The sequence below is a fragment of the Aotus nancymaae genome, unplaced genomic scaffold (assembly GCF_030222135.1).
Source record: "Aotus nancymaae isolate 86718 unplaced genomic scaffold, 86718_ANA_hifiasm-v0.15.2.pri h1tg000012l, whole genome shotgun sequence".
Taxonomy (NCBI): Eukaryota; Metazoa; Chordata; class Mammalia; order Primates; family Aotidae; genus Aotus; species Aotus nancymaae.
The window spans coordinates 7,031,401-7,056,629 of record NW_026988423.1 but is presented as its reverse complement, the minus strand read 5'-3'; the positions used below and the strand labels follow the sequence as shown (position 1 = coordinate 7,056,629).

At 36.8% G+C, this 25,229-nt stretch overlaps 1 protein-coding gene across 12 annotated transcripts in view; it reads right to left on the bottom strand.

Annotated features, from left to right (window-relative positions):
• The window catches only part of YAP1 (Yes1 associated transcriptional regulator), a 126,415-nt gene that overhangs the window by 30,392 nt on the left and 70,794 nt on the right, over positions 1–25,229 (bottom strand). For 4 of the 12 annotated variants that reach the window (XM_021671708.2, XM_021671710.2, XM_021671709.2 and 1 more), the window contains exon 4: positions 17,191–17,304. The exons of 4 other annotated variants lie outside the window; for them this stretch is intronic. In XM_021671708.2, coding sequence (XP_021527383.1) covers positions 17,191–17,304 — 114 coding nt within the window. Of the gene's footprint in view, positions 1–17,184; positions 17,305–25,229 lie in introns of all 12 variants that reach the window. 4 more of the 12 variants (XM_021671727.2, XM_064375362.1, XM_064375361.1 and 1 more) reach the window with 1 other exon arrangement.

The window sequence follows — 25,229 nt, the reverse complement described above, 5'->3', positions numbered from 1 at the left end:
TTCCAAATACGTATTTTAAATTTTAAAGATAATTTCCGTAAACAGAAAAGTAGAAAAATTAATACATATAATGAATCCTTGTGTACTCATCACTTTCTTCCCCATCATCAATACATGGCCAATCATTCTTTACCTCTATCCTCAACTACTTTTCAGCTCCAATTATTTTCGAGCAAACAATATAGCATTTACCCATAATTTCAGTATGTATTTCTAAAAAGGTGGGCCTCCTTTAAAAAAAGAAAAATATAATTACAATACCATGATTACACTATAAAAATTTACCAATTCCTTAATATTATCAAAAGTCCATTGCATGTCCACATTTTCCTATCAAGAGAATTATTATTATTTTTACAATTGGCTTGTTCAAAACAGAATCCAAACAAGGTCTATACATTATATTTCATTCATAATCCAAGACTTCTTTAATAACATGGTTCTGTGGTTTCTGGATCATTAGGAGTACCTAGCAACGTTTTAGAAATGTAAATTCACAGGCCCTAACCCAGGGCTAATGAATGAGAGACTACAGGATGAAGCCAGTAATCTTGTGTTTTGACAAGCCCTCCCAGTGACTTTTGATTCATGCCAGCGCTCTGAGGACCACTGTTTTAATACACAGGTTCCTCCTTTGTTTCTTCTTTGGCATTTATTGGTCAAAGAAACTGTGTCATTTGCTCCATGAAATTTTCTACAGCCTAGACTTTGCTGATGGCATCCCCATAGTACTATGTAGCATGCTTTTCCATTTCTTGATTTGCTGTAAACAACTTTGATATAGAGGCCTGATCACAATTTTTGGCAAGAATACTTCCTGGTGGCACTGCATGAAGAGAGAAGACACAAGATGACTTGTCTTCATAAAGATGAATCAGTGGTGCAGATGTGGTAAACCTATTGCATCCATTTTAAAAGTTACTTTCACCAAGGATTTTTAGCAACCATTGATTTTTTTTTTCACCTAAACCCATTATTTCATTAGAGGTTACAAAATGATGGTATCATTCCTTCCTGTGTATTATTTGAAGTTTTAAAAATAAGAATTTTCCCATATTAAGCATTTGATTACCCTGAAACATAATTTGTACAGGTAAGGCACAGAATAAATGTCTGATTCATTCCCTTTTTACGTATATTTTCAGGATGATGAGTTGGTCCCACAGAATCCTCCCAAAGGTAGCCAATAAGGGTTTTTTTAAAAAAATCACTTTGATACTCTGCTACCTGGAGCAAAGGGGAAAAAAAATCATTATGAAATCACAGATTTTTAAATACGTTTATGATGTGTTTCAACTCAGCACAGTTATTCTGATCAATGTTCCAAGTGTGCCACATTTTGCCATGGTAAGTCCTTCAAGTTGGGTCCTTGTGCTATGGCTACATCAGGCTTGGCCTGCTTCCTTGTTTGCTTTTATAAAATGATGTTCCAAGGTCACCTAGTATATTCCCTGCTCCAAATTTTAGTCAGCCTTTGTTGAGGAAGCCCTGATTTGAGTGGAAAATGGTATTTAGAGACATTATTCTGGGTACTAGGGGTACCCATTATTATTTTGCTGCTTTTATTGTAACTGTTTCTAGGTGGTACTCTCCTTCAGAAAATGTGTATTGCTAATTCAGATTTAGGGCTCAAGGTTTTTACTTTGATTTTATAACTGGGTTCTAACAACATTAATACATATTGTCCTCCATACATATGCAATCATCTAAAATAACATATAATGATCACTAAAATGATTCAAGTTTCAGACTTCTTTGCAATTTTATCTTAAGATATTCCATTAAGTACATGAAGTAAAATCACTGTGCTTTAAAGTCACCTGAAATTATTCTTCTATAATCAGCCAACCATCTCAATATACAGGTGTACTTGTGACATTCTGCTTTTGAATTTGAGAGACTTGCTTTATTTCCCATCCGCTTCCTCCTACCTCCAATAGGTAACAATTGACTATATCAGTGTTTCCTTTTTCTGTTCTTAAAAATGTAAGCAAACATATACACATCCCTTCTTCTTTGATATATGGTAGCATACCATGGATACTTCCTTCCACTTTGCTTTTTTCTACATAACAATATAACCGGAAATAACCTGAAAGCAGTATATAGAGATTTTCCCTCATTTTCATGTTGACATCGCTAGTTAATATTCTACTCAACCAATTTCCTATTAGGTTTTCATTATTAGTAAAAAGGTACTGTATAGAGCATGCTCATACATAATTTAGTATTTCTGCTACTATATCTTTTTTTTTTTTTTTTTTTTGAGATGGAGTCTCACTCTGTCACAGGGTAGAGTGCAGTGGCGCAATCTCTGGCTCACTGCAACCTCCACCTCCCAGGTTCAAGTGATTCTCCTGCCTCAGCCTCCTGAGTAGCTGGGACTACAGGCGCACACCACCACACCGGCTAATTTTTGTATTTTTTAGTAGAGACAGGGTTTACCATGTTGGCCAGGCTGCTCTCCAACTCCTGACCTCAGGTGATCCACCCACTTCGGCCTCCCAAAGTGCTGGGGTTACAGGTGTGAGCCACTGCACCCGGCCTCTGCTACTGTATCTTTGGGTAGAATTCTGTATGAGAGATTGCTTAGTTGAACGTTAAAAGCATAAATGATTTTGCTAGATATCGCCAAATTTGCACCACCGCCCCAATCCAGGAGTTGTACTGTGATGTAGCCTCACTAGTAATGTAAGAGAGTGCTTTTTTGCCCCCAAAGTCTTGCCAATTTTGGGCTCTCCCAATCTAAAAGTTGAGAAATAATATCTCAGTATGATTTAATTTTTGCTATGTCTTAGACAATCTATGCATTAAGGATAAGAAATCTGTGTCTAAGTTAAAAATAATTTTCCTGTTTGTCATCTTTTTATTTTGCTTGTTTTTCTTAAGAGCTTATTCTTAGCCGGGCGCAGTGGCTCACGCCTGTAATCCCAGTACTCTGGGAGGCCAAGGCAGGCGGATCACCTGAGGTCAAGAGTTCAAGACTAGCCAACATGGTAAAACTCTGTCTCTACTAAAAATATAAAAATTAGCTGGGCTTGGTGGCAGGCACCTGTAATCCCAGCTACTTGGGAGCCTGAGGCAGGATAATTACTTGAGCCCGGGAAGTGGAGGTTGCAGCGAGCTGAGATTGTGCCACTGTACTCTAGCCTGGGCGACAAGCGGAAGACTCTGTCTCCAAAAAAAAGGTGAGTGTTGGAGGGTATTTTTAGGCAAATTTACCAATCTTTTAAAAAATTTAAATTTAAATTTAAATTATATTTTCCTCACTTTCAGATTACAGAGAAATTCACCCATTTTAATTAAAAACTACAGTTCTCATTTACTTGGCAACTCAATCTGATCCACTACTATGTATTCTGGTGTATGACATGAATGGATCTAATTTTATTTTCTTCCATATAGCCATTAGTCCCAACACCACGTGTTGTAGTGTATCTTTCCCCTTGTCATCTTTATCACAGATAAAATTTTGACATTTCCAGATTTTCTATTTTATTAATCTAACTATTCTTATACTAGTACCACAGTACTACCTTTATGTTTATACTATATAAACATGTAAATTACATATGCATATAAACATATACATTATTTAGTATGTACAACATGTACAACAGTACAACCTTAGCAATATGTTTTAATAGCTGTTAGGGCAAGCCATGTTTTTTGAAACTAACTTTTTTATTATGGGTTTAAGCTTAATTGCATTGTGGTTTAAAAAATAGTCATATAATATTGATTCTAGAAAATTTGTGACTTTTTGACTTGATATGGGGTCAATCCTTGTAAATGTTTGTCCTAGGGCCAAGGCCAGGTCAGCTGCCCACCTGGCTTTTCCCATTGGGCCTGTTTTATGTGTCCTCTTCCTTATTAACACTTTTTTTTAAAAAAAATTAACAGTTCTTCTCAGGATCCAAATGGTCCCTAAACTGGGCAGGCCTTTAGCACTACCCTCAATACTTCATGTGGTTTTACTTTCTGTTCTATAGAGATTTTTCTAAAATATTCATACCCTAGTTGTGTCTTTTTGGTTGTTTCAATATTTTGTCTGGAAGAAGAGAGGAAGGATGTCAAAAACATGAACTACTGGCTCCATCTGGTTCAAAGCCTTTTTAAGTTCATATGGGAAAAAAATTATACTTATTAACTCATGAACACTTAGGAAATGGCTTTATAAAAAGCAAATGGGTAAAAGTTTCATTCTTATAGGTTACAGTTTAGTATTTTATAGGGCAATGGATAGGGGAAAAGCCAACAATTTTTCAGACCTAAGATTTGCCAGGCACCACCAATCTTATTTAATAAAACTGCTCATATCTGTCATTAGCATACTTACATAATTGACAGGTATCATAGTATAATATTAATAACACAGCCTTTAGAGTCAAATGAACTTGGAATAGAGTTGGGCACACCAACTTAGTAATTCATTTAATCCTCAATTTTCTCATCCATACCAAGGATACTGGCATCTCCCTTTGAATTATTATCAGGACTGATTATTCTATCACACACCAGGAAAGTGGGTGCTCCATAAACCTTAGCCTCCTCTCTTCTCCAGAACAGTTCTTTATAAACCTAGACTCCAACTCCTACAGACTAATTCATACTCTGATGATTTCTATCTCTCTCCCCTTACTCCACAGATATACCACACAGACACAGACATACACATACACTCTCTCTCCCTCCTCCTATTTTATCATACCATTTACTATTTCCAAATATTCTTATGATTCACAAAGATACGCATGTTTATCTTTCCTACAAGGTCTAAATGGAAAAAGAGGGGTAGTGGAGATTGAGCTGAAGGAATAAGGGGATCCTTCTCTTTCGGTGAAACATTCTTCTTGGTATTTCAATATAACATTCAACATATTTCCACAGAGACATTTTATACAGTGTGCTGTGCCATGTTTGATAGCATGAATTAAATATGAATTGGGGAACTGATCTGAGATCCACCACATACAATGAACATGTCAGAAATAAATGCCCAAAGCAAACAACTAATGGGGAAAAATGGTTTTGGTTCCAAGCAATAAAACAAACAAAAATATCTGCTAGAAAATAGCCCATTAGTAAGTTGAGGAGAACTGGAATTATAGAACATGATTGATTTCAAAAAGATTCTAGAGCTACACATTGTTAAATACTTCATCTATTAAGAAACATTTGCATAAGCTTTTGAGCTTTCCACACTGTTTTCATTATGTAACATAACATTATTTATGAAATAACATATATTCTTGGTGAAAAAAATTGAATAGCAATAAAGTTGCACAAAAATAAAGTGGCAAATATCCTTTGCTTCTCACCAGTTTCCAAGAGTTAGATACCACAAGCAGTAATCATTAATGACAACAGCCAATGCTGATGACAAACTAAATTGGCTGGTAAGGTTTTTTCTTTCAAATCTAAGCTTATCTGACTATTCAAAACCATGGAACAGGAAAAATTAGTTAGGATATCAAAAGATGGAGGAAGAACCAGTTCACAGGATTAAACAGAAACTTGCACAAAATTATGTAAGAGAAATACTCTGGTGACTATTGTGAGCACCTCTGGCTGTGTTTACCTAAATGCTGTTACCTATGGATACAAGCAGCACTACAAGGTTTCCATATAAAGAGCTCACTTAAATGACCAATTCAAACAATCTTGTTTATCTACTGAAGCTGGGATTTATTCCTCTCCAGAAGCATCCTGTTCTTTACCTTCTGAGTATCTTAAGCCTTTCAACAAAGCACAGAGCGGTGCACCCACATGGGGTGCAGCAGAGACCTCACAAGCAGGCAAGAAACAAAACAGGCTTTGTTTCCTGGGGAAAGGGGGCAGGGCAGCAAGAAAAGAAAAGAATAGCGTTACCAACTTCTTCCTCTGGCTATCAACTATTGAAATCCCAATGTTTCCAATTTTAATACAATTTCTAAAAACAAAACAAAAACAAAACCCCAGAGAATGTCAGAATTTAAAAAATCATACTATGCTATATTTTAAAATTTAGAGTCTGCTTTTTGCACTACGAAATAGTAACTGTTGTTAAGTTTTACTTAACAAATTAGCCTTGACAGCTTTACGGTAGAAAACCAACTGACTGAGCAATTACTAAAAAATAAGGGACTACTTTCCCAAAATTAAAAGAAAGGGGTCATCATCATAGGTTTTTTCCCAAGTTTCATTCTAAACATGTGAATTTCCAAACTTCAGACAATTTTTAGATGTACATGATTTGTAACCTCAAAACTTGGATTATGACAATGTATTACAGATCAGTTAGTCATAAACTTTGGGATAATAAATTTAATTCTAGTAATTTTGAGTATACATTTAAAATAAGAAGCAATTCTTAAGCTATTAAAACATTGATCAATATTAAAGCTCCCACAAAAAAAGCTTCTGTCTAGTATTTTTTTCAAATCTCAGAAACTACATAGTTCTGTATTAGCATAGCTATATTAATTTGTTCATAACATTTAGAACCAAAATTTGCATTTTCCCCACAACTACAAGTGTACTCAAAACTATAAAGGAGTAGATGTGTTAAAAGAAATTAATGTTCTTCTAAAAACACAAACTAATTGGCCATCTCTGGGTCTTAAAAACAGTAAAAACAAAACAAAAACACCCACTGCTGGCTCTAAGTGTTTACTGCAGGACCTAAGGGGACTAAATCATCTACAGAGAGATGCTATTAAGGTGGCATAATAATTTATCTACTTAAACATAAAATGTAGTTTTTCAGTAAAAATTGCTTATTATTTGATTCACACTGAAAATCTCTTACAAAAAAAGGAAAAGACGAGAGTCCTAACCTAATGACTGAATACATCTTTTTATGCTCAATTACAAAAGATATTTCCCAGTTAAGCTATAGACCTAAATGACAACATCATGCCTAGATATAATTTTTTCTATTTACTGAAATAATTCACCCTTGTAACATGTACAATCTGGTAGTTCCTATATATTCATAGAATTGTACATCCATTGCCACTATCTAATTTCAGAACATTTTCATCACCTCAAGAAAAAAAAAAAAGACACAAAACCAAAAAACCTCTGTATTGATTAGCAGTTTACTACCTATTGCCCCTCCTCCCAGTCCCTGGCAACCACTAATCTTCTTCTGTGTCTATGACTTTGCCTATTCTGGACATTTCATAAAAATGCAATATATGGCCTTTTGTGCCCGGCTATTCTCATTTATAATGTTTTCAAGATTCATCCATGTTGTAATATGTATCAAGCACTGCATTCCTTTTAATTGCCAAATACTATTCCAGTATACGATTATACCACATTTTGTTAGTCCAGTCATCAACTAATGGATATTTGGGTGATTTTCATTTTTTGGCTATTTATTACAAAATAATACTGCTGTGAACCTGGGTACAGGTTTTTGTGTAGACATATGTTCTCAATTATTCAGCCTCTACACCGAGGAATGAAATTGCTTCGTCACATGGGAATGTTACGGTTAATGTTTTGAGGAACTGCTATTCTATTTTCCAAAGTGGTGGTATCATTTTTCAATCCTAATAGCAATGTATGAGGATTCCAATTTCTCCACATTCTGGCCAATATTTGTTATCTTTTCAAAAAAATTTTAGCCATCTTAATGGGAGTTAAGTGTTATCTCACTGTGGTTTTGGTTTGCATTTCCCTAATGATCAATATGTGGGGACAGTTCAGCTGTTCTAACATCCTTCTCTAGGTCTTGTCACAGGCTAAGTAACCTTTCCATCCCACACTCTGTACTTCTCTCCTCACTTCTGGTACCAATTTATTGTATTAGTTGTTCTTGAGCTGTTAAAAGACATACCCAAGACTGGGTAATTCATAAAGAAAATAGGTTTAATAGATTCACAGTTCAGCATGGCTGACAAGGTCTCCGAAAACAGGATCATTGCAAAAGGGGAAGCAAACATGTCCTCCTTCACATGGTGGCAGGAGAAGAATCAGTGCTCAGCAAAGGGGGAAGCCCCTTATAAAACCATCAGATCTCCACCTGGTCCTTCCCCTAACATGTGAAGATTATGGGAACTACCAATTCAAGATGAGATTTGGGTGGGGACACAGCCAAACATATTTCTCCAGCACCAACTCCCAGCTTCCCCAAAGCAGATTAAAGTTTTCACATCTTTAGCTGTTGAAAAATATTGGTAACAAATATCAATACTTAAGTCAATTCAACTTCCCCCTCCTTCAACCATCTATCAAAAGACTGGCATAAAAATTCATTATAATGGTATTTTTCAAACAATACAATCGTGAATGGAGCTAAAAGAGAAAAAAAAAAAAAGAAATCCAGCAGAACATTTTCTCCTCATCACCTCATTAAGCAGTTTAGGGCAGGACACAGGGGGCTGCTAAATGAGGTGAGGCAGAAAAGGGAGAACGTGTTCTAACTGGCTTTTAGCTCTCTCTGTCCCCAGAGTACAACTATACTTTTCCCCTCAACTATGGAAATAAAGTTTAAGGTCTAGTTAGGAAAAGAAAGTTCAGATAATGAGACTATAGAGAAGCAGCCAGACGTGGTGACTTGCACCTGTAATACCAGCTACTCGGGAGGCAGAGGCAGGAGGACTGCTTCAGGCCAGGAGTTCAAGACCAGCCTGAGAACATAGTGACACTCCGCCTCTAAAAATTTTTAAAAATAAAGAGAAGGGGCATTATCTTTTAAAATACACTTGTCACTATGAATTCATTTTTGATTAATGAGTAAATAGGTCAATTATAACACTTTCTTATTTCATTAATTACTAGTACATCTCTTTCACAGAGAGGAATTTATAATTTAGAAGTGATGCATACCTCAGAGTCTTTACTGAAAAGCACAAAAACTGGTCTTTTTAAATAGTCTGAAATTTGACTGGCAGCTTCCTATCCTTCACTGTGCCTTCTCGGAAAAACTTCCCTTGAGCACCCAGGTGCAAGCAGGTACCCAGCACCCTAGTTCCTTCCAGCCCATGTTGTTTAGTACCCTTTACCATACTTAACGCATCTGTAATGAGTTATTTACTTGTTTAGTAGCTTGTTCCTCCCCACCTATGGCTAGCATAGTGCCTGGCATGTAATTGGCACTCGAACTTTTGTTGAATAAATAAATCCTAAAATAGTTTCTCTCCCTAGTTAGGAGGATGCTATTAGTAATGCACAGGAGAATCTCCAAGTTGAATCGAGTCCAAAATGAGTTATAAAATGACCTTAGCAACTAGGGTAGCAGAACAAAATGAGCATAAAACAAAACAAAACAGAATCTCAACCACTCTCCTTCTAAATCACTCCAACTTCTTTCAACAGAAATTTGACCTTTCCAAGAATTCTATAATATCTTTTGTTTTTTATATCTGAATCTTTGGGTTGCTACATAAAGTAGTAAGCAATATCAAATGGCTCCCTTTTTTCAGCATTTGAGATGCTAGCTGTTGATACAGAGTTAATACAAATATAACTTGAAAAACAGTTTTCTTTTAAAAACTATGTAAGGTCTTTTTATATTCATGTTTAATAATACGAATAAGCCACTAGTTTAAATTATCATTTCAGTGACTTTGGTGGTCTTAAACTTTCATGTTTAAAAAATCCTGTATGAATAACGTACTCATGTAGACAAAGACAAAAATATTTCTTCACTGTATAATTAACTAATTGCATCAATAAAATATTGATCAAGTAGAAATTACATGTTAGTTTATCCTCCTTAACGTATGTCTACTCAGCCTAGGTGAGTACAGGAGACACTGCTTACTGTAACTGATACACTATTTTGGTACTATCTTACTGGATATTTTCCCTAGCTAACCAAAGTATTTATTTCGAAAGAAAAAAATGAAACATCTTAAAAAGACACAGCTAAATTTAAAAAACAGAGTTGAGACGTACTGGACAGAGGAATACACCTAAAGGTGTTTGCTTTTAGAATATCCACCTTGTGATCCACCAGCCTCGGCTATTAAATTTAATATAAAATTTTAAAACTGCAAAGCTCAAGTGTGGAGTTAATTTTGAAATAAATATTCATTTCAGCAAATGCTTACTTTTGAAGTAAAAAAGAAAATGTAGTGAGGGCAATAATTAGTAACACTCTCTGTTAGTATGTCTCAAATCATGTTTTGCTAAGCACATGGCCTGGAACTATCTGCTTACCCTAGACTTTATATCATGGCAACTTTGAGTTTTACATTTTGGAAACACTGTACCAACAAGGCATCCATCATCTTTAAGGCAATAAAGCTGAACTTTGCTAACATGAATATGTTTAAACTTCCATATGCCTTCAAGAGTATGAAGAGTGTGGACAAAGCTTAACTATTCAGCCCAGCATTTCCCACACCCCCCCATCAGATTTGTTTGCCTGGACATACTCACCATGTGATAAGGCTTATCTTTAGATTAAAGGTTAGAAGATTTCCCTGTCTCCTCTTCAAAAGTAATTCTGCACTGTGACCAGAGGACCAAAAGTTAAACTTAAATGGTGCAATAAACAGTTCAAAAGTATCTCTGAAACCTCAATGCACTCAAATCAAGTAAGGCTATTGAGAAGTAACCTTAAGCAAGGGTCCAAAGCAGTTATTAAGCATATTGTATTCGGTTAAAGAGTGGAAATATTCTTAAGAGCATCCAGTCTAATCCAGTCACATTTTACAGATGAGTTAAATTAAGTCAAGAGAAGTTAAGTATCTTTCTGATCCAGTTGGTTACATTGTGATAGCAGAACTTGGGTCTCCTGATTTCCAACTTAGTAGGTAACTTTTTCTACATCTCAATTTAATTCAGTCGAATCAAGTACGTTATTGTAACTACCATGTGGAAAAGAGATGCTAGCCTCTACTGTAGAAAAATAGATTTTTGGAGGGCATAGTAAATGCCAGGTCAGAGCAAGGCCATAACTATTTTTCTCATAGAATAATGTACATATGAAACACTACAGAAAGTAACACCTAAAGAAGCACTAGCAAAATGAAGGACATCCAGAGGAAGTCAGTAAATTGATAAAAGAACACAGAACTCTGAACACATGAAAAACAGGAGAAACCACAGTTAGAAGAGAACACTGCTAGGATTAGAGCTGTATTCACAAATGTGAAAGGAAGTAAATTTTTGGGTAATCAAGAAATATAAACTTTGTGGTCATTAGAATTTTCCTTAAGTAGAATGGGCTACACTATAACGAAGTAAGCTAGTAAAGGGAAAAGGTCAAAGCTGATATTGGTGAGGCATAAATGGATAAATAATTCAACTAGATGCCTTTAAAGTCTGTTCCAATCAGAGATCTTAAATTCTCTTATGTAATTAGAAACTTGGCCAGGCCCTGGGGCTCACGCCTGTAACCTGAGCACTTTGGTAGGCAGAGGCAGGCAAATTGCTTGAGCCCCAGGGGTTTGAGACTAGCCTGGGCAACATGGCAACACCCCATCTCTACTAAAAATACAAAAAAATTAGCAGGGCATGGTGGTACATGCTGTAGTCCCAGCTACTAAGGAGGCTGAGGCAGGAGGCTTGCTTGAGCTCAGGAATTGAGGCTGCAGTGAACTGAGACTGAGTCACAGCTGCACTCCAATCTGGGTGATGAAAGTGAGACCCTGTCTCAAAAAAACAAAAAACAACAAAAGAAGATAAAGAAAGAAAAGAAAAAAAGAAAAACTCGTTATCTTTGGGTAATTTCTTCAACACAAGTCACAATACAAGATACAAGTGTATTAACCACTATTTTTCTCCCTCTCAAACATGTATCAGTATGAGTATAGAAGGTGTTTTTGAAAGATTAACTACATTCCATCTAAATTTCTTTCAAACTCTAGGTATCAAAAGATCAAATTCAAATTTCAGTTTTGTCACTTAATTATATAGCCTTGGGTATAATTTCCCTAGATCTCAGAGGAGCTCAGAATTTAGCCAATGTTCCCTATGTCTCCCAGCATTAAAAAAAAAAAAAAAAAAAAATCTGTTGGTGGTCGGAGGAATCATAATGGCTGTGTGGTCCTATGGCACTTAGTAAGCCAGGGATGCTGAATGCTCTGCAGTGCTCAGAAGAGTAGCATTCTCCCCACTGAAAAATTATTAGAGGAATCATGATGAGGGCAAATTTTGGGAGTTTTATCAGTTAATGATTTTTTTTTTTTTCTTTTTGAAATGGAGTCTCGCTCTGTTGCCCAGGCTGGAGTGCAGTGGTGTGGTCTCGGCTCACTGCAACCTCCACCTCCTGGGTTCAAATGATTCTTCTGCCTCAGCCTCCTAAGTAGCTGGGACTACAGTCACACCCCACCATGCCTGCTAATTTTTCTATTTTAGTAGAGACGGGGTTTCACCATGTTGGCCAGGATGCTCTCAATCTCCTGACCTTGTGATTCAGCAGCCTCGGCTTTTGAGATGGAGTTTTGCTCTGTCTCCCAGGCTGGAGTACAGTGTGCCACCTCAGTTCACTACAACCTCTGCCTCCTGGGTTCAAGTGATTCTCAGTGCCTCAGCCTTCCGATTAGCTGGGATTATGGGTGTGTGCCACTACACCTGGCTAATTTTTGCATTTTTAGTAGAGACAGGGTTTCACCATGTTAGCCAGGCTGGTCTTGAACTCCTGACCTGAAGTGATCTGCCCGTCTCGGCCTCCCGAAGTGCTGGTATTACAAGTGTGAGCCACTGTGTCCAGCATGTTACTAACGTTTATTTTTAATTTTTTGAGACAGAGTCTCACTCTGTTGCCCAGGCTGGAGTAGAGTGGCATGGTCTTTACTCACTGCAACCTCTGTCTCCCAGATTCAAGTGATTCTCGTGCCTCAGCCTCCTGAGTAGCTGGGACTACAACTGTGCGCCACTACTCTGAACTATTTTTTTTTATTTTTAGTAGAGATGGGGTTTCCCTGTGTTGGCCAGGCTTTTCTTGAACTCCTGTCCTCAAGTGATCCATCCACCATGGCTTCCCAAAGTGCTGGGATTACAGGCATGAGCCATTGCACCCGGACATCTGTTAATAATTTTTAGTTAGCAATAGCTCTTTTTACTTAAAACATACATCCATTCCTCTGTACCCTAAGTAATTAATGTAGTCCATAACCAAATACGGCCCAGGACAGACTTTAAAAAGCTGGTAAGGAGAAAAAAGCCCAAAACCTCAAAACAAAAAAAAAACCTTACTTTTAGAGTATGGCTATCAAGAAACTTGCTTTGATGAAATTCAAATAATTAGATGCTGACATTCTCTTTACCCAAGACTCCATTAACGAAATTACAAATTTGGTTTCTAGAAGCTTCAGTGGTTTTCCTCAACACTAATAGGATGGATTCTTAGTTATTTAATTGGTTGTTAGGTGCACTTTCATCAAAAGGAAAACATTATTTATAACACCTAACAGAAATATTTGGCTTAAAAAAAGTTAATGACTACCTCAAAATTGTTAATAGATAATTATTAATGCAAAATATTTAACTTTGATGAGAAAAATATCTGAACAACTTTTAGCTTTAGTCTTATTTTAATAAACTGTATATAGGTATTTGTATTTTACCTATTCTTTTATTTATTTCAAGACATTATAATACACACACACACAAAAAGTGTATGGATATCCAGATAGCAAGTTGTGGAAAACTGAAACCAAGGACCCAAAATCAACATATATGAAGTTTAATATCTCTGAAATTTCTACACACAGAATTTCTGTGCACAGAGATATAGTTAGGAATTAAATATTCTGCTTCTGTCACTCTAGACTGTTTATTACTTGCTTTAAAATTCAAAGGTATAATTTTTTCTCTCTCTGGCTCCAATATTTTGTTTACAAGAAATATTTTTATCCCAGTGGTGCCATCAGCGCTTATTTTCTAAAACACACGACTTTAATACATCTTTTTATATAAACAATAGGGACAGTAACATTACTTAAAAGATTGGGTCATAAACTGCTTGTGTTTTAAAGATCTTTTTTCATTCTGAACTGCAATTATAATTTCATTGTGTTTTCATTAGGCATTTTACTGGAAAATAAAATGTTATTATATTATATAAAATAACAGATCTACAATATACAAGGTAATGTTTAAACCTGACACTCTTAATGTTTGCCAGTACAAAATCTCTAGGAAAAAAAATGATCTCCTATGTGCTTGTATGAAATAATTTAATGGCTTGCATTATATTCAAGGGTCTATTTTCTTGAACAAAGATAAAAACATTCCTAATATGACCCTTTAAAAAAAACCAAAAAAGTCCTCTTTTTCTTAAAACTCAATAAACATCAGTACATCCTTGCCATTTGATGCTACTTCAGGACTTGTTATAAATTACTAGTAAATTCTCTAAAAAATTAAAATTAATTAAAGAAATAGCTTTTACATGTTAAAGAACAACAAAAAAATCAGATAAAAATCCCAATCCAAAACAAATTACTCTTCGATTCCCTAAAATTACATAGATAACTTAATAATTTCATGTGAGATGCTAAGGACTGATAAATTACTATAAATAAAGTCATGTGTCACTTAGTAATCAGGATACGTTTTGTGAAATGGATCATTAGACAATTCTGTCATTGCGCAAACATCTTCGAGTGTACTTACACAAACCTAGATGGTATAGTCTATTACACGCATAGGCTGTAAGGTAGAGCCTATTGCTTTTGGACTACAAAACTGTACAGCCTGTTACTGTGCCGAAAACTGTAGGCAACTGTAGCACAATGTTAAGTATTTGTGTATCTAAACATAGAAAAGGTATAGTAAAAACACAGTATTATAATCATACAAGGACCATGATTGTACATGCAGTCTGCCACTGACTGAAACATTATGCAGCAAATAAGTGTATTTACTAAATATAGTTAATCTTAAAGCAAATGACTGCATTCTAAATATCATAAATCTGAAATTATCTGATAAATAAAAACATAAAAGGGGCTAATGTCGGAAGGAGGTAAAATTTTTAAGCTTCTCTAAAGAGCTTAGCTCCCATTCTAAGACGCCAAAAGACATACATCTACTTAATTTAAGCTAAGAATTGATAAATATTTTAATAGATTTGAAGAATATAGAAAAGCAAACTCCACAACCATGAAAACAACATCCTACACCATTTGTTTGTGTTTGTATGGCCCAAAGGGTCAGAAATAAGGGGATAGTTTATATTCCTTTGGCAGAAATAAAACATAATCCACTATACAGAACTTCTGATTTCAAGGAAAACTTCAAATCCAGCAGCTAACAGCTTGTCTCTATTTGCTGTCACTCTAGATCAGAGAAACCCACACGTTTTTTTGTTTCCTGCCCCCCTTCAGTTACACTTGAGCTCTCTGAGTGAAAAGGTCTGGAACAGATTAAAAGTCGGCCCACAAAATAAAAAGCTTTGGCATATTGTCAAGCCTGTCTGGAATACACACATGGTGGGCCAAAAAAGGGAAACTAAATGCAGTAAGAAAATTTTATGAAACTTTTTTGGGCACATCTAATTGTATGCCTATGTGTACATAACGTGCTGGAGGGTGGGAGTGTTTTCTTAAGTACCTCCTCCTCTTAAAACAAAAGACTAAGCTATGTGTGTAATCAATAGGTCTACTTAAGCTCACACAAAAGTTGTTTCATTTCACTGTTTTAAAGGAAAAATTTTTTTTTCTTTAAAAAGCTCTAATTCCTGATCTCTGCAGCTGGTAAAGCAGTCATCATCATCTTTCATAACCTTATGTCAGGGAAAAAATTCCGCAACACAATTCTTTAGAATTTCCAAAACGTGGAGAAGTTGAGTCCATTTCATCAGAGATAATTTAAGGAAACATGGTTGTTATTGTTCCAGTCCATACAAATGGCAATATTTATTAAATTCCCTGTATTACTTGGTTTCCTGTTTCAATCACAAGGGCTTATTCAAACACTAAACAGAATCTGAAGTTGCAAATTATTAACATGCCACCCAAACAGGTCTTGAAGCTTAAAAGGCTAGTATTTAAGCCAAACCGGTTATCTGTCAAAATGACATAACTGTGCTGACCTTATTTTTGACTTGACTTGAATAGGGGGTTCAGTCAGTTTGGGGCAAACCTGAATTTTTTTAAAGGCATATATAAGACATAAAATAACTGCTCATAATGTTCCGAATGGGGAAGTTATTTTATCTAACCAACTCCAATCGAGTTTTTTCTTTTTTCCCCCCAGGGTTGTATTTTGATGACATTCACAGAGTTAATTCCTCCTTCCCGTAAGGGCCCCGCAGTTGTTGTTAGGTCAAACCCTGTAAAGCTTCAAAGGTTCTGAGTCCCCTTGGTCTGACCTATTCAGTGATCTGCACATTGTTTTCGTTTAGCTGCATCTAGTCCAAGACACAAGCTTCAAAACCACAATTATCTACTCTTTTTTAGATCCATATTCCACGACCTTGGAAAATCTCTCAGAAACCCAAATGAAGAACTGAAAACAGTTAAAACACACACACACACACACACACACACACACACACACACTCTCTCTCTCTCTCTCTCTCTCTCTCTCTCTCTCTCTTTTTAAAAAAACAAAAACAAAAACACTGAATAACTGGTATACCCTTATCAAAATGTACACATTTGGAAGGGGAGGGGTTCCTTTGTGCAAATGTGATTTACTCATGTAATTTGGAAAGGAATATGGCTTGCTTTGTTTCTGAATGAAGAAAAAAAGAAAATTTATTTTTTTTCCGAGAGAGACAGAAAGACGAGGGAGGAAATGCTTTCACTGGGCCATTTCTGGGGTGACATTCTCCCCCTTAGGATGGGAAACACTGCAACATCCAGGCATGGGATGGTACTCATCACTCTCAGAAGCTAAGCACAAGCAGACATCAGGTCACTGACAAAAGCTGATATTTCAGGTCTGAAGTGTTACATAACAGCCTGATTATTATTGCAGCTAAAAAAAAAATCATTTTAAATACAATCACTGTGTTTCTCCCAAAATGTGAAGGGAACAGTAATTCTGGTTAGTCGGCCTTATGACATTCCCCCACCCCAACCTGAGAAGCCCTAAAAATTAGCTGATTCAGAGCAAAATTTCTCAAGTTTACAGTGAGAAGTATAAAAACACTACTGGTAAAAGATGGGTGGGCAAGGTCATTTTTTCACACTAGAAAGCAATGCTATTTTATTTAAATGTGCTTTCCTAAGTATATATTAAAAAAAAAAAAAAGTAACCAAAAGCATCTAAAAAGGTTTTGAAATGAACCTTTACCAAAACGAGGGTCAAGCCTTGGGTCTAGCCAAGAGGTGGTCTTGTTCTTATGGTTTATATAGTAAATTTCTCCATCCTGAGTCATGGCTTGTTCCCATCCATCAGGAAGAGGACCTATAATACAGAAAAAAAAAAAAAATCATGGTTGGTTTTTATTTGCTGCACCTAAAAAAAGTGGAAGGGGGTGCTAATTTAAAAACAAACACATCTTAACATGAAACAATTCATTGAAACATATTTAAAGTTGTGTTCAGAGAAGAAAGGTAAACCTATATACCCACTTCTTCTCCACTGAAAAAAAAAACACCAAATAATAAAATGAACATTCCTAAACACAAAGAGAAAGAAAAAAAATTTTTTTTTTCAAAAAAGCCTTTTGGAAGTTCTGGCCCAAATAATTATTATTACTGTTAACCTAAGACATGGAAGAGCTTGCAGCTCAGAAACTACAATCAATTTTGTGAAAATACCCTCCTAGGAACTCCAAGGTTCTTTAATAAGAAATATATGCAAGTATTTTTAGAAAATCGAAAATATAAACATTCTATTTAATATAAAGTACACTTTAGCTAAGACAGCCAAGTTCCATTTATTTCCATGTTTTATATGACTGGCTCACCCCAAGAAAACTGTAAGACAAGAAACTACAGTCCAAAGAAACCTTATTTTTAAGCAGACCAGACATTACTAATGGGTGGGGGTTGCAGTTTGAAGTTTAAGCTTGTTGGAGGCTTGGAAGGAGGCAAGGTAAGTGCTAAAGTTGTTGGAAGGCAAATTACTCAGCAAGAAACAGCTTTGAATGTTTCAAAGCTGTAGAGTAAGGAAACATCATCTGAGAGATAGGACTAAAGACTACAGTTAACTCTAAAAGGATTTTCCTATCTTTACGGGGATAGAGAAGTTAAGACAATTACTCTTGGGAGGTAACAGCAATGAAAAGAGAGGCCCAGAATAAATTACTAAAGTATTCAAACATAATTCATCCTTATCTCCTTGTCCCTCCCAACTCCCCCAGTTCCCATGTCTAACAGGAATCAAGAGGCAGGGAAGGAGACACAAACTGGGATAGTCAGTACATGGCTAAAATCTTTTCTGTGTACTAACATGAATTGAACACTTATCTTGTGCCAGTCACTGTTCCTATATATTATGCACATTAATTCATTTAATCCTTACAATAACAAATCACATAAGCAATAGTACTACTTATTCTAATGAGGAAACTGAGGCACAAAGTGACAGTCTGATCAGTCTGGTACAAGATCACAAAGCTAGTTAGTATAAGGAAGGATATACAAATCCAGGCAGACTGATTCCTAATCCACTGCTCTTCACCATTAACTTCTTTTCAATCATATCCCACAGATGACCAGAGCCTAAGTATGCCTTCTATGCACAAATACAACAATTCCCTTCTTCCTGTATTGGCAGTCCACGCCAACCTCATGGGAGATGCTGAATAAGTAACTTTGGTTAAACTGACCACTCACACAAGGCCCACGGGACCCAAAGCCCTAATTTTAGACCAGTTTCATTTGTATTAGGAACAGATCAATTTGCAGCTGCATTTTCAAAGGTCTACTTAAATGGGGTAAAATCCTGTTAGGAAATGCAAACGTGTGGAATTAGTTTGCTGTTTGCCTAGAATCCTTAAAAGGAAGGCTCCCCTTCAGTCCTGGATGTGGAGCTCTGTACACAATGCTAACCAAGTCCAGAGCTGGAATTTGGTGTACAGATCCCAAGTTTACTAGAGGGTGAATGAGAAGCAAACCTGTACCAAAGCTTTTCTCATCAGTTTTCACTGTCACTTTGGGCTCTGTTTCCCCACGGAAAAACAGAACTCCGAAACTGAATATTAATGATTTGCTACTACCTTTATTTATAAAATGGCTCAACTATAAAATGTTTTCGCAAAACAACTATTTAAAATTTTTAAGTGCTGAACATACCATGTGACTATACATGGTGATGAACAAGTCAACAGCAGTCACTGAATGCCTTTGGGAGCCTCAACTCAACAACTCAAAAGATTTCATAGTTTTCAAACTTGCTTGAATGTATGGATTTCGTATGTGTGGTTTAAAAAAAAAAAATCCCAAAAAACAAAAACAACCCCAACCCCCACCAAAAAAACCAGCATCACTCTCCACCTTAGCTCTCTGAAGTAGAGCCACAGGAGATATCTTGGATACAAACCAATCTTCCCTACCTGATCCACTCCACTTCATTTTGTAAATTCCACTTACATTCTCTCTGATGGATCTGTTGTGGTCCATCTCAGAGAACTCAGCATCAATACTTATCAGCTCTTTTTCTGACCACTTCCTCAGTAACTGGCTTCTCATCTCTTCTTACTGCAGGGTCCTCTATCAGGCATTTTTCTTCTTAAATTATTTCCTAATCAACTTTTATACATGTCATTCATTCTTATTAAAAAACTTTTCATTACTCTCCATCAAGAGGAAAATGCCTAAATTCTTCAGTAGCTGGACTCATTTCTGAAGTCTTCTTCAGATACCCAGTTTTCCCAACTTTCCACAAAACCATGCCATCTCCTTGTATCTGCTGTTCCCATTATCACAGATACTTTGCATCCCTTCCCTCCTAAATTCTTAGTCATCCTGCAAGAGACAGCTCAGATGTCACCTCTTTAATTCAGCCTTTCCAGATTACCCCAGATAGAAATTAGTTTCCTCTTCTATTCTCTATGAACACGTAGCAGATAGAGTTATAATTACTTGTTTACATATCTGTTCTCCTGGCAATGATCAAATCATTCATCTTTACAAACTTGTAGACTAATACCTGAATAGCTGCTCAATAAATGTTGGATGGAAGAACGAACGTCCTGACTTTTAAGTAATAATTTGAACTTTCTATAAGCTTAAAATAATGCAATTAATATTTATACCAACGTATATGCCAAAGGTAAAAGAATATTTTATATTCATTTTAGCTTTCATTTAATACTGAGTAAAAATAAAATGTTATGTGGAAAGATAGGCCCAAAACAGGATAACTTTATACTGAAAGAAAGCTGCTCACCAAAGGCAAGGAATAGATTAGAAAAGATCACCTTTAAATAACCTTTCATCACAATTATCCTTGTTACAGAATTCAGATAGAGAAAACTTAAAAGAAACAAATCTTCCAGTGTTAATGGAACAGTACAGATCCAGGCTTTATTCACAAAAAAAGAATTTTTGTCAAGTGGTCTGTAAAAGAAATTCAGTGACTTGCTTCTTAAAGCAGGATTCCAAGTCATTCTCTTAAACTAACTGTTGAATAACCATGAAAAGGAAAGAAAGCAAAAAGTGATATGTTTCTGGAAGTGAAACAAGTTACACTTAATGAAAATGTGTTTCAGTCCTCTGTTTGGGCAAGGGTTATTAGGATGCAGTAAGGTTAAGTCCAGGGAGGACATGTGCGATTCCCACATAGACAAGAGAAAAACCACAGGGGCTTGATCAAAATAAATTTAGAACGCCTTTATGTTCAATTTATATTCTGATTTTAATGTGCTACAAATATTCATCAGAATCTCCTGGAAGGTTTGTTAAAACATGTTGCTGCGCGCTACCTCTATACTTTCTGATTCAGCAGGTCAGGGGCTGGGTCTGAAAATTCCCATGTGATGCTGATGCTGATCTAAGGAACACACTTTGAGAAATTACTGATTTAAAACAACCACTTAGGGCTGGACAAAGTGGCTCACACCCGTAGTCCCAGCACTTTGGGAGGCTGAGGAGGGCGGATCAACAGTTTGACACCAGCCTATCAACATGGTGATATCCCATCTCTACTAAAAATACAAAAATTAGCTGGGCATGGTGGCGCGTGCCTGTAATCCCAGCTACTCAGGAGGCTGAGGCAGGAGAACTGCCCGAACCCAGGAGGTGGAGGTTGCGGTGAGCCGAGATCGCGCCATTGCACTCCAGCCTGGGTAACAAGAGCGAAACTCCGTCTCAAAAAAAAAAAAAAAAAGAATACAAAAATTAGCCAGACGTGGCAGCGTTCATTGTAATCCCAGCTACCTGGGAGGCTAAGGCAGGAGAATTGCCTGAATCTGGGAGGTCAAGGTTTCAGGGAGCCGAGATCATGCCACTGCACTCCAGCCTGGGTGACAGAGCAAGACTGTCTCAAAAAAAAAAAAAAAAAAAAAACCACTTAGAATTCTTCAGCTAGTACAGATGTATTTCTTAAATTTATCTGAGTTATACACAACCACATCTATTCATTTTAGGCAGTTTGGAGATAAATCTATGAAGTCCCACATGTCTGGGAATAGTACACAGCCCTATCTGCTAGGATTAGGCAAATCTACCACCACAAAACAGGCACAAAAAGGGCAGTACTTTTTTTTAATTTTATTGATTTAGTCTGAGATAGAGTCTTTCTCTGTCGCCCAAGCTGGAGTGCAGTGAGGCGATTTCAGCTTACTGCTCTCCTGGGTTCAAGCGATTTGGACTACAGGCACATGCCACCATGCCCGGCTAATTTTTGCATTTTTAGTAGAGACGAGGTTTCACCATGTTAGCCAGGCTGGTCTTGAACTCCTGGCCTCAGGTGATCTAACTGTCTTGGCCTCCAGAAGTGTTGGGATTACAGGCATGAGCCACCATGCCCAGCCCATTTTTTTTTTTTTTAACTTGAATACCCCAAGTTATTATCATGGAGAAGTAGACCAAAATTCATTTCACATTTGTCCTTAATGACCAGACAGAACTAAGGACTACGTGTTAGGAGGTAAGAAGAATGGATGTAACCCATGGGAGTTATTATTTTATTTTTTTGAGACAGGGTCTCACTTCTGTCACCCAGGCTGGAGTGCGATGGCACAATCTTGGCTCACTGCAGCCTCAAACTCCCAGGCTCAAGCGACCTCCTGCCTCAGCTTCCTGAGGAGCTAGGACTACAGAAGCGCACCACCACACTTGCTACTTTTAAAATTTTTCTGTAGAGATGGGGTCTCATTTGTTGCCCAGGCTGGTCTTGAACTCCTGAGCTCAAGAGATCCTCCCACCTCAACCTCCCAAAGTGGTGAGATTACAAGTTTGAGCCACCATGCCCAGCCGAGAATTACTACTGGCCATTTAGCTTCAAACCATTTTTAGTTGAGAACTCTTTACTTCCTCAATACATGTAGATGAAGAGTTCTCTGTGCTAATAAAAAATTTAATTTATATCTATGTCATAGCATTTATCATACAGTATTATTTCATTATGTATGTTTTTTACCTGGCTAGACTGTGAAATTCCTGAACACAGCAGAATATGTATTACATTTTCCAATTCTGTCCAGTATAGTACCTACTAATAAGAAATAGAAAAAATGCTGGCTGAAATGAATGTAATCAAAATGAAATTCAATTAAAATCTTTTATTTATACTTTAAAACAAAATACTCTGTTTCATTCTTTCTATGTAAGCTCAATTTCTGCATTACTTTAATGTGCCATTTAAACTGAAGAGACAGGGATATAGTGATTATTCTATTCAACAATTATTTATTGAGTTCCTACTATATTCAGGCCCTGGAGATACAGCAATAAACAACACAGTCCCTATCTGATGGAAATTATGTTCTAGACAGGAAGACCAACAGGTGCATATGGTGCGATGTTGGCTAAAGAAAAGTGCATCAAAAATAAATAAAGCAGCATGCATGTAGAAAGAAAAATGGCAAAGAGTTTTTTAGAAAAGCAGATCAAGAAAGGCAGGAAGTGACCTGTAAGCTTGGACCTAAATGCAGTCTTAGCCAAACATGTGACACTCCGGGGCATGAGCATCCCATGCAGGCAAAAGATGAAGAGGCGACTGTGTGCAGATAAGACAGAAGAAGCAGTTCACTTAGTTTTTAAGGTTAAGAATCTACCAAAAAAACTTTCATCATTTCAACCAGTAAAGGGTTAAATGGGCAATATTTAAAGGGGATTACCATTACTAAAAAGTAATTTCAATCCCCCAAACTCATGACAACCTCTAGACTGGTCAGAATGGGTAATACACATCTTCACCCCAATTAACTTTTACACACTTGAAAGCGGGGCTCTTAGACATGGAAAAGATGTGGAAGCTTTTCAAGGCTGAGCTATCATGCCTGACCACCACACCAAAGCCTTCTTTAGAAGAAAAGATTAAAAGTAGGCCCTATAACAAAAAGGAAAAGAGAAACAGGCCACCATTTTAAAGAAGTGTAAAGAGGGTGACATGGTTTGGATGTCTGTCCCCTCCAAATCTCATGCTGAAATCGAATTCCCAAAGTTGGAGGTGGGGCTTGGTAGGAGGTACCTGGGTCATGGGGTGGAGAGTGGGGTCCCTCATGAATGGTTTTGTACCGTCCCGTTAGTGATAAGTGAGTTCTCATTCAGTTGACCTGAGATCTGGTTGTTTAAAAGCCTGGGACTTCTCCCACTCACTTTCTTGCTCCTTCTGTCACCATGCATCACACTGCTTCCCGCTTGCCTTTTGCCATAATTGTAAGCTTCCTGAGGTCCTCACCAGAAGCAGGCACCAGCACCATGCTTCCTATACAGCTTACAGAACTGTGAGCCAAATTAAACCTGTTTTCTTTAGAAATTACCTAGTTTCAGTTATTCTTTCATAACAACACAAAATTAGACTGACAGGGTGAGAAATCTGAATCAGAATAAGCAAAAAGAGAATGGTAGGCAATATATAAAATAATTCATAAATCAGAATTACTTAAACTCGAGGGAAATTAGTTTTTATGTAGGATTTACTATTACTACTTGATTGACAACTTATCTACTATAGCAAATGCCAACTCCCTGTGATATTTTAAAAACAAATAATCCATGTCGTAATACTGAAAGTGACTCACCATCAACTTCCTGTTCTTGCCTAAGGACGTTCTTGCATTAGTAATGACTAACTGAAAACATTTGCCATGTCTATTCAAACAGGAAAGTCTTGATTAACTACACCATGAGTTAGAGGACCAACCACCCCTTGTCATCTGCCCCACAATTCGGGAATAAAGAAGTCACCCAGGACACTGAAGTTTACTACACGCACCCTGCTGAGTAGTGCAAAGTACAGGATTATCAAGTAGTTTCCTTAGAAAGTAGCAAGAGTAGCTAGAAAAGTAGATTCAATGACCTTTTAAAGGAACTGAATTCTAAAATTCTGCCTGATTCTTGTTTTGAAATTCTGATCTCATGTATTTATGATGACTCACAATCTGTTCTTACTATATACAAGGCACTGTTCCTAAGTTCTTTACAAGTAAATATTAACTCACTTAAAAAACCTATGATGGAGATACTATTATTATACCCACTTTACAGATGAGGAATCTAAGGCAAAGAAAAGTTAACCTGTCTGGGATCATTCAGCCCAACCTAGTAAGTGGCAGAGTGAGATTCAAACCTTGACAGTCAAGGTCTCCAGAAATCATGCTCTTGAGTACTACGCCACAAGTATGACAAACAGTAATCACATGTTGCTTTGTTTTGTTTAAATCCTCTTTTCCTGGAACTTTCACGAAATCCCACTGCTTGTCATATTCATGTAAATGACTCCCATATCTTTAATGCCTCTCACAGGATCGATATTAGTCTCTCTCCTCCAACTGGACATTTGACACCTCACAAGATGTGTTCCCACATTTTGTGTAGGGTTTACTTTTTAAAACATCATTTCCATTTGTCCCTCAAATAAAACTTTCACATATACTTTCTTCTTTTTCTTTTTTGTGAGCTGGAATCTCATTCTGTCACCTGGCTGGAGTGCAGTGGTATGATCTCAGCTCACTGCAACCTCCGCCTCCCGGGTACAAGTGATTCTCCTGCCTCAGCCTCCTGAGTAGCTGGGACTACAGGTGAGCGCCACCTCGCCCAGCTAATTTTTGTATTTTTAGTAGAAACAGGGTTTCATCATGTTGGCCAGGATGGTCTCAATCTCTTGACCCTGAAACTTTCACATAAACTTCCACATTTCCACGATGAAGTTTTAGCAGTAGCTTCCAAACTGGCCTTATTCAACTCCAACATTAAACTTTGTATGTACCACAGCCA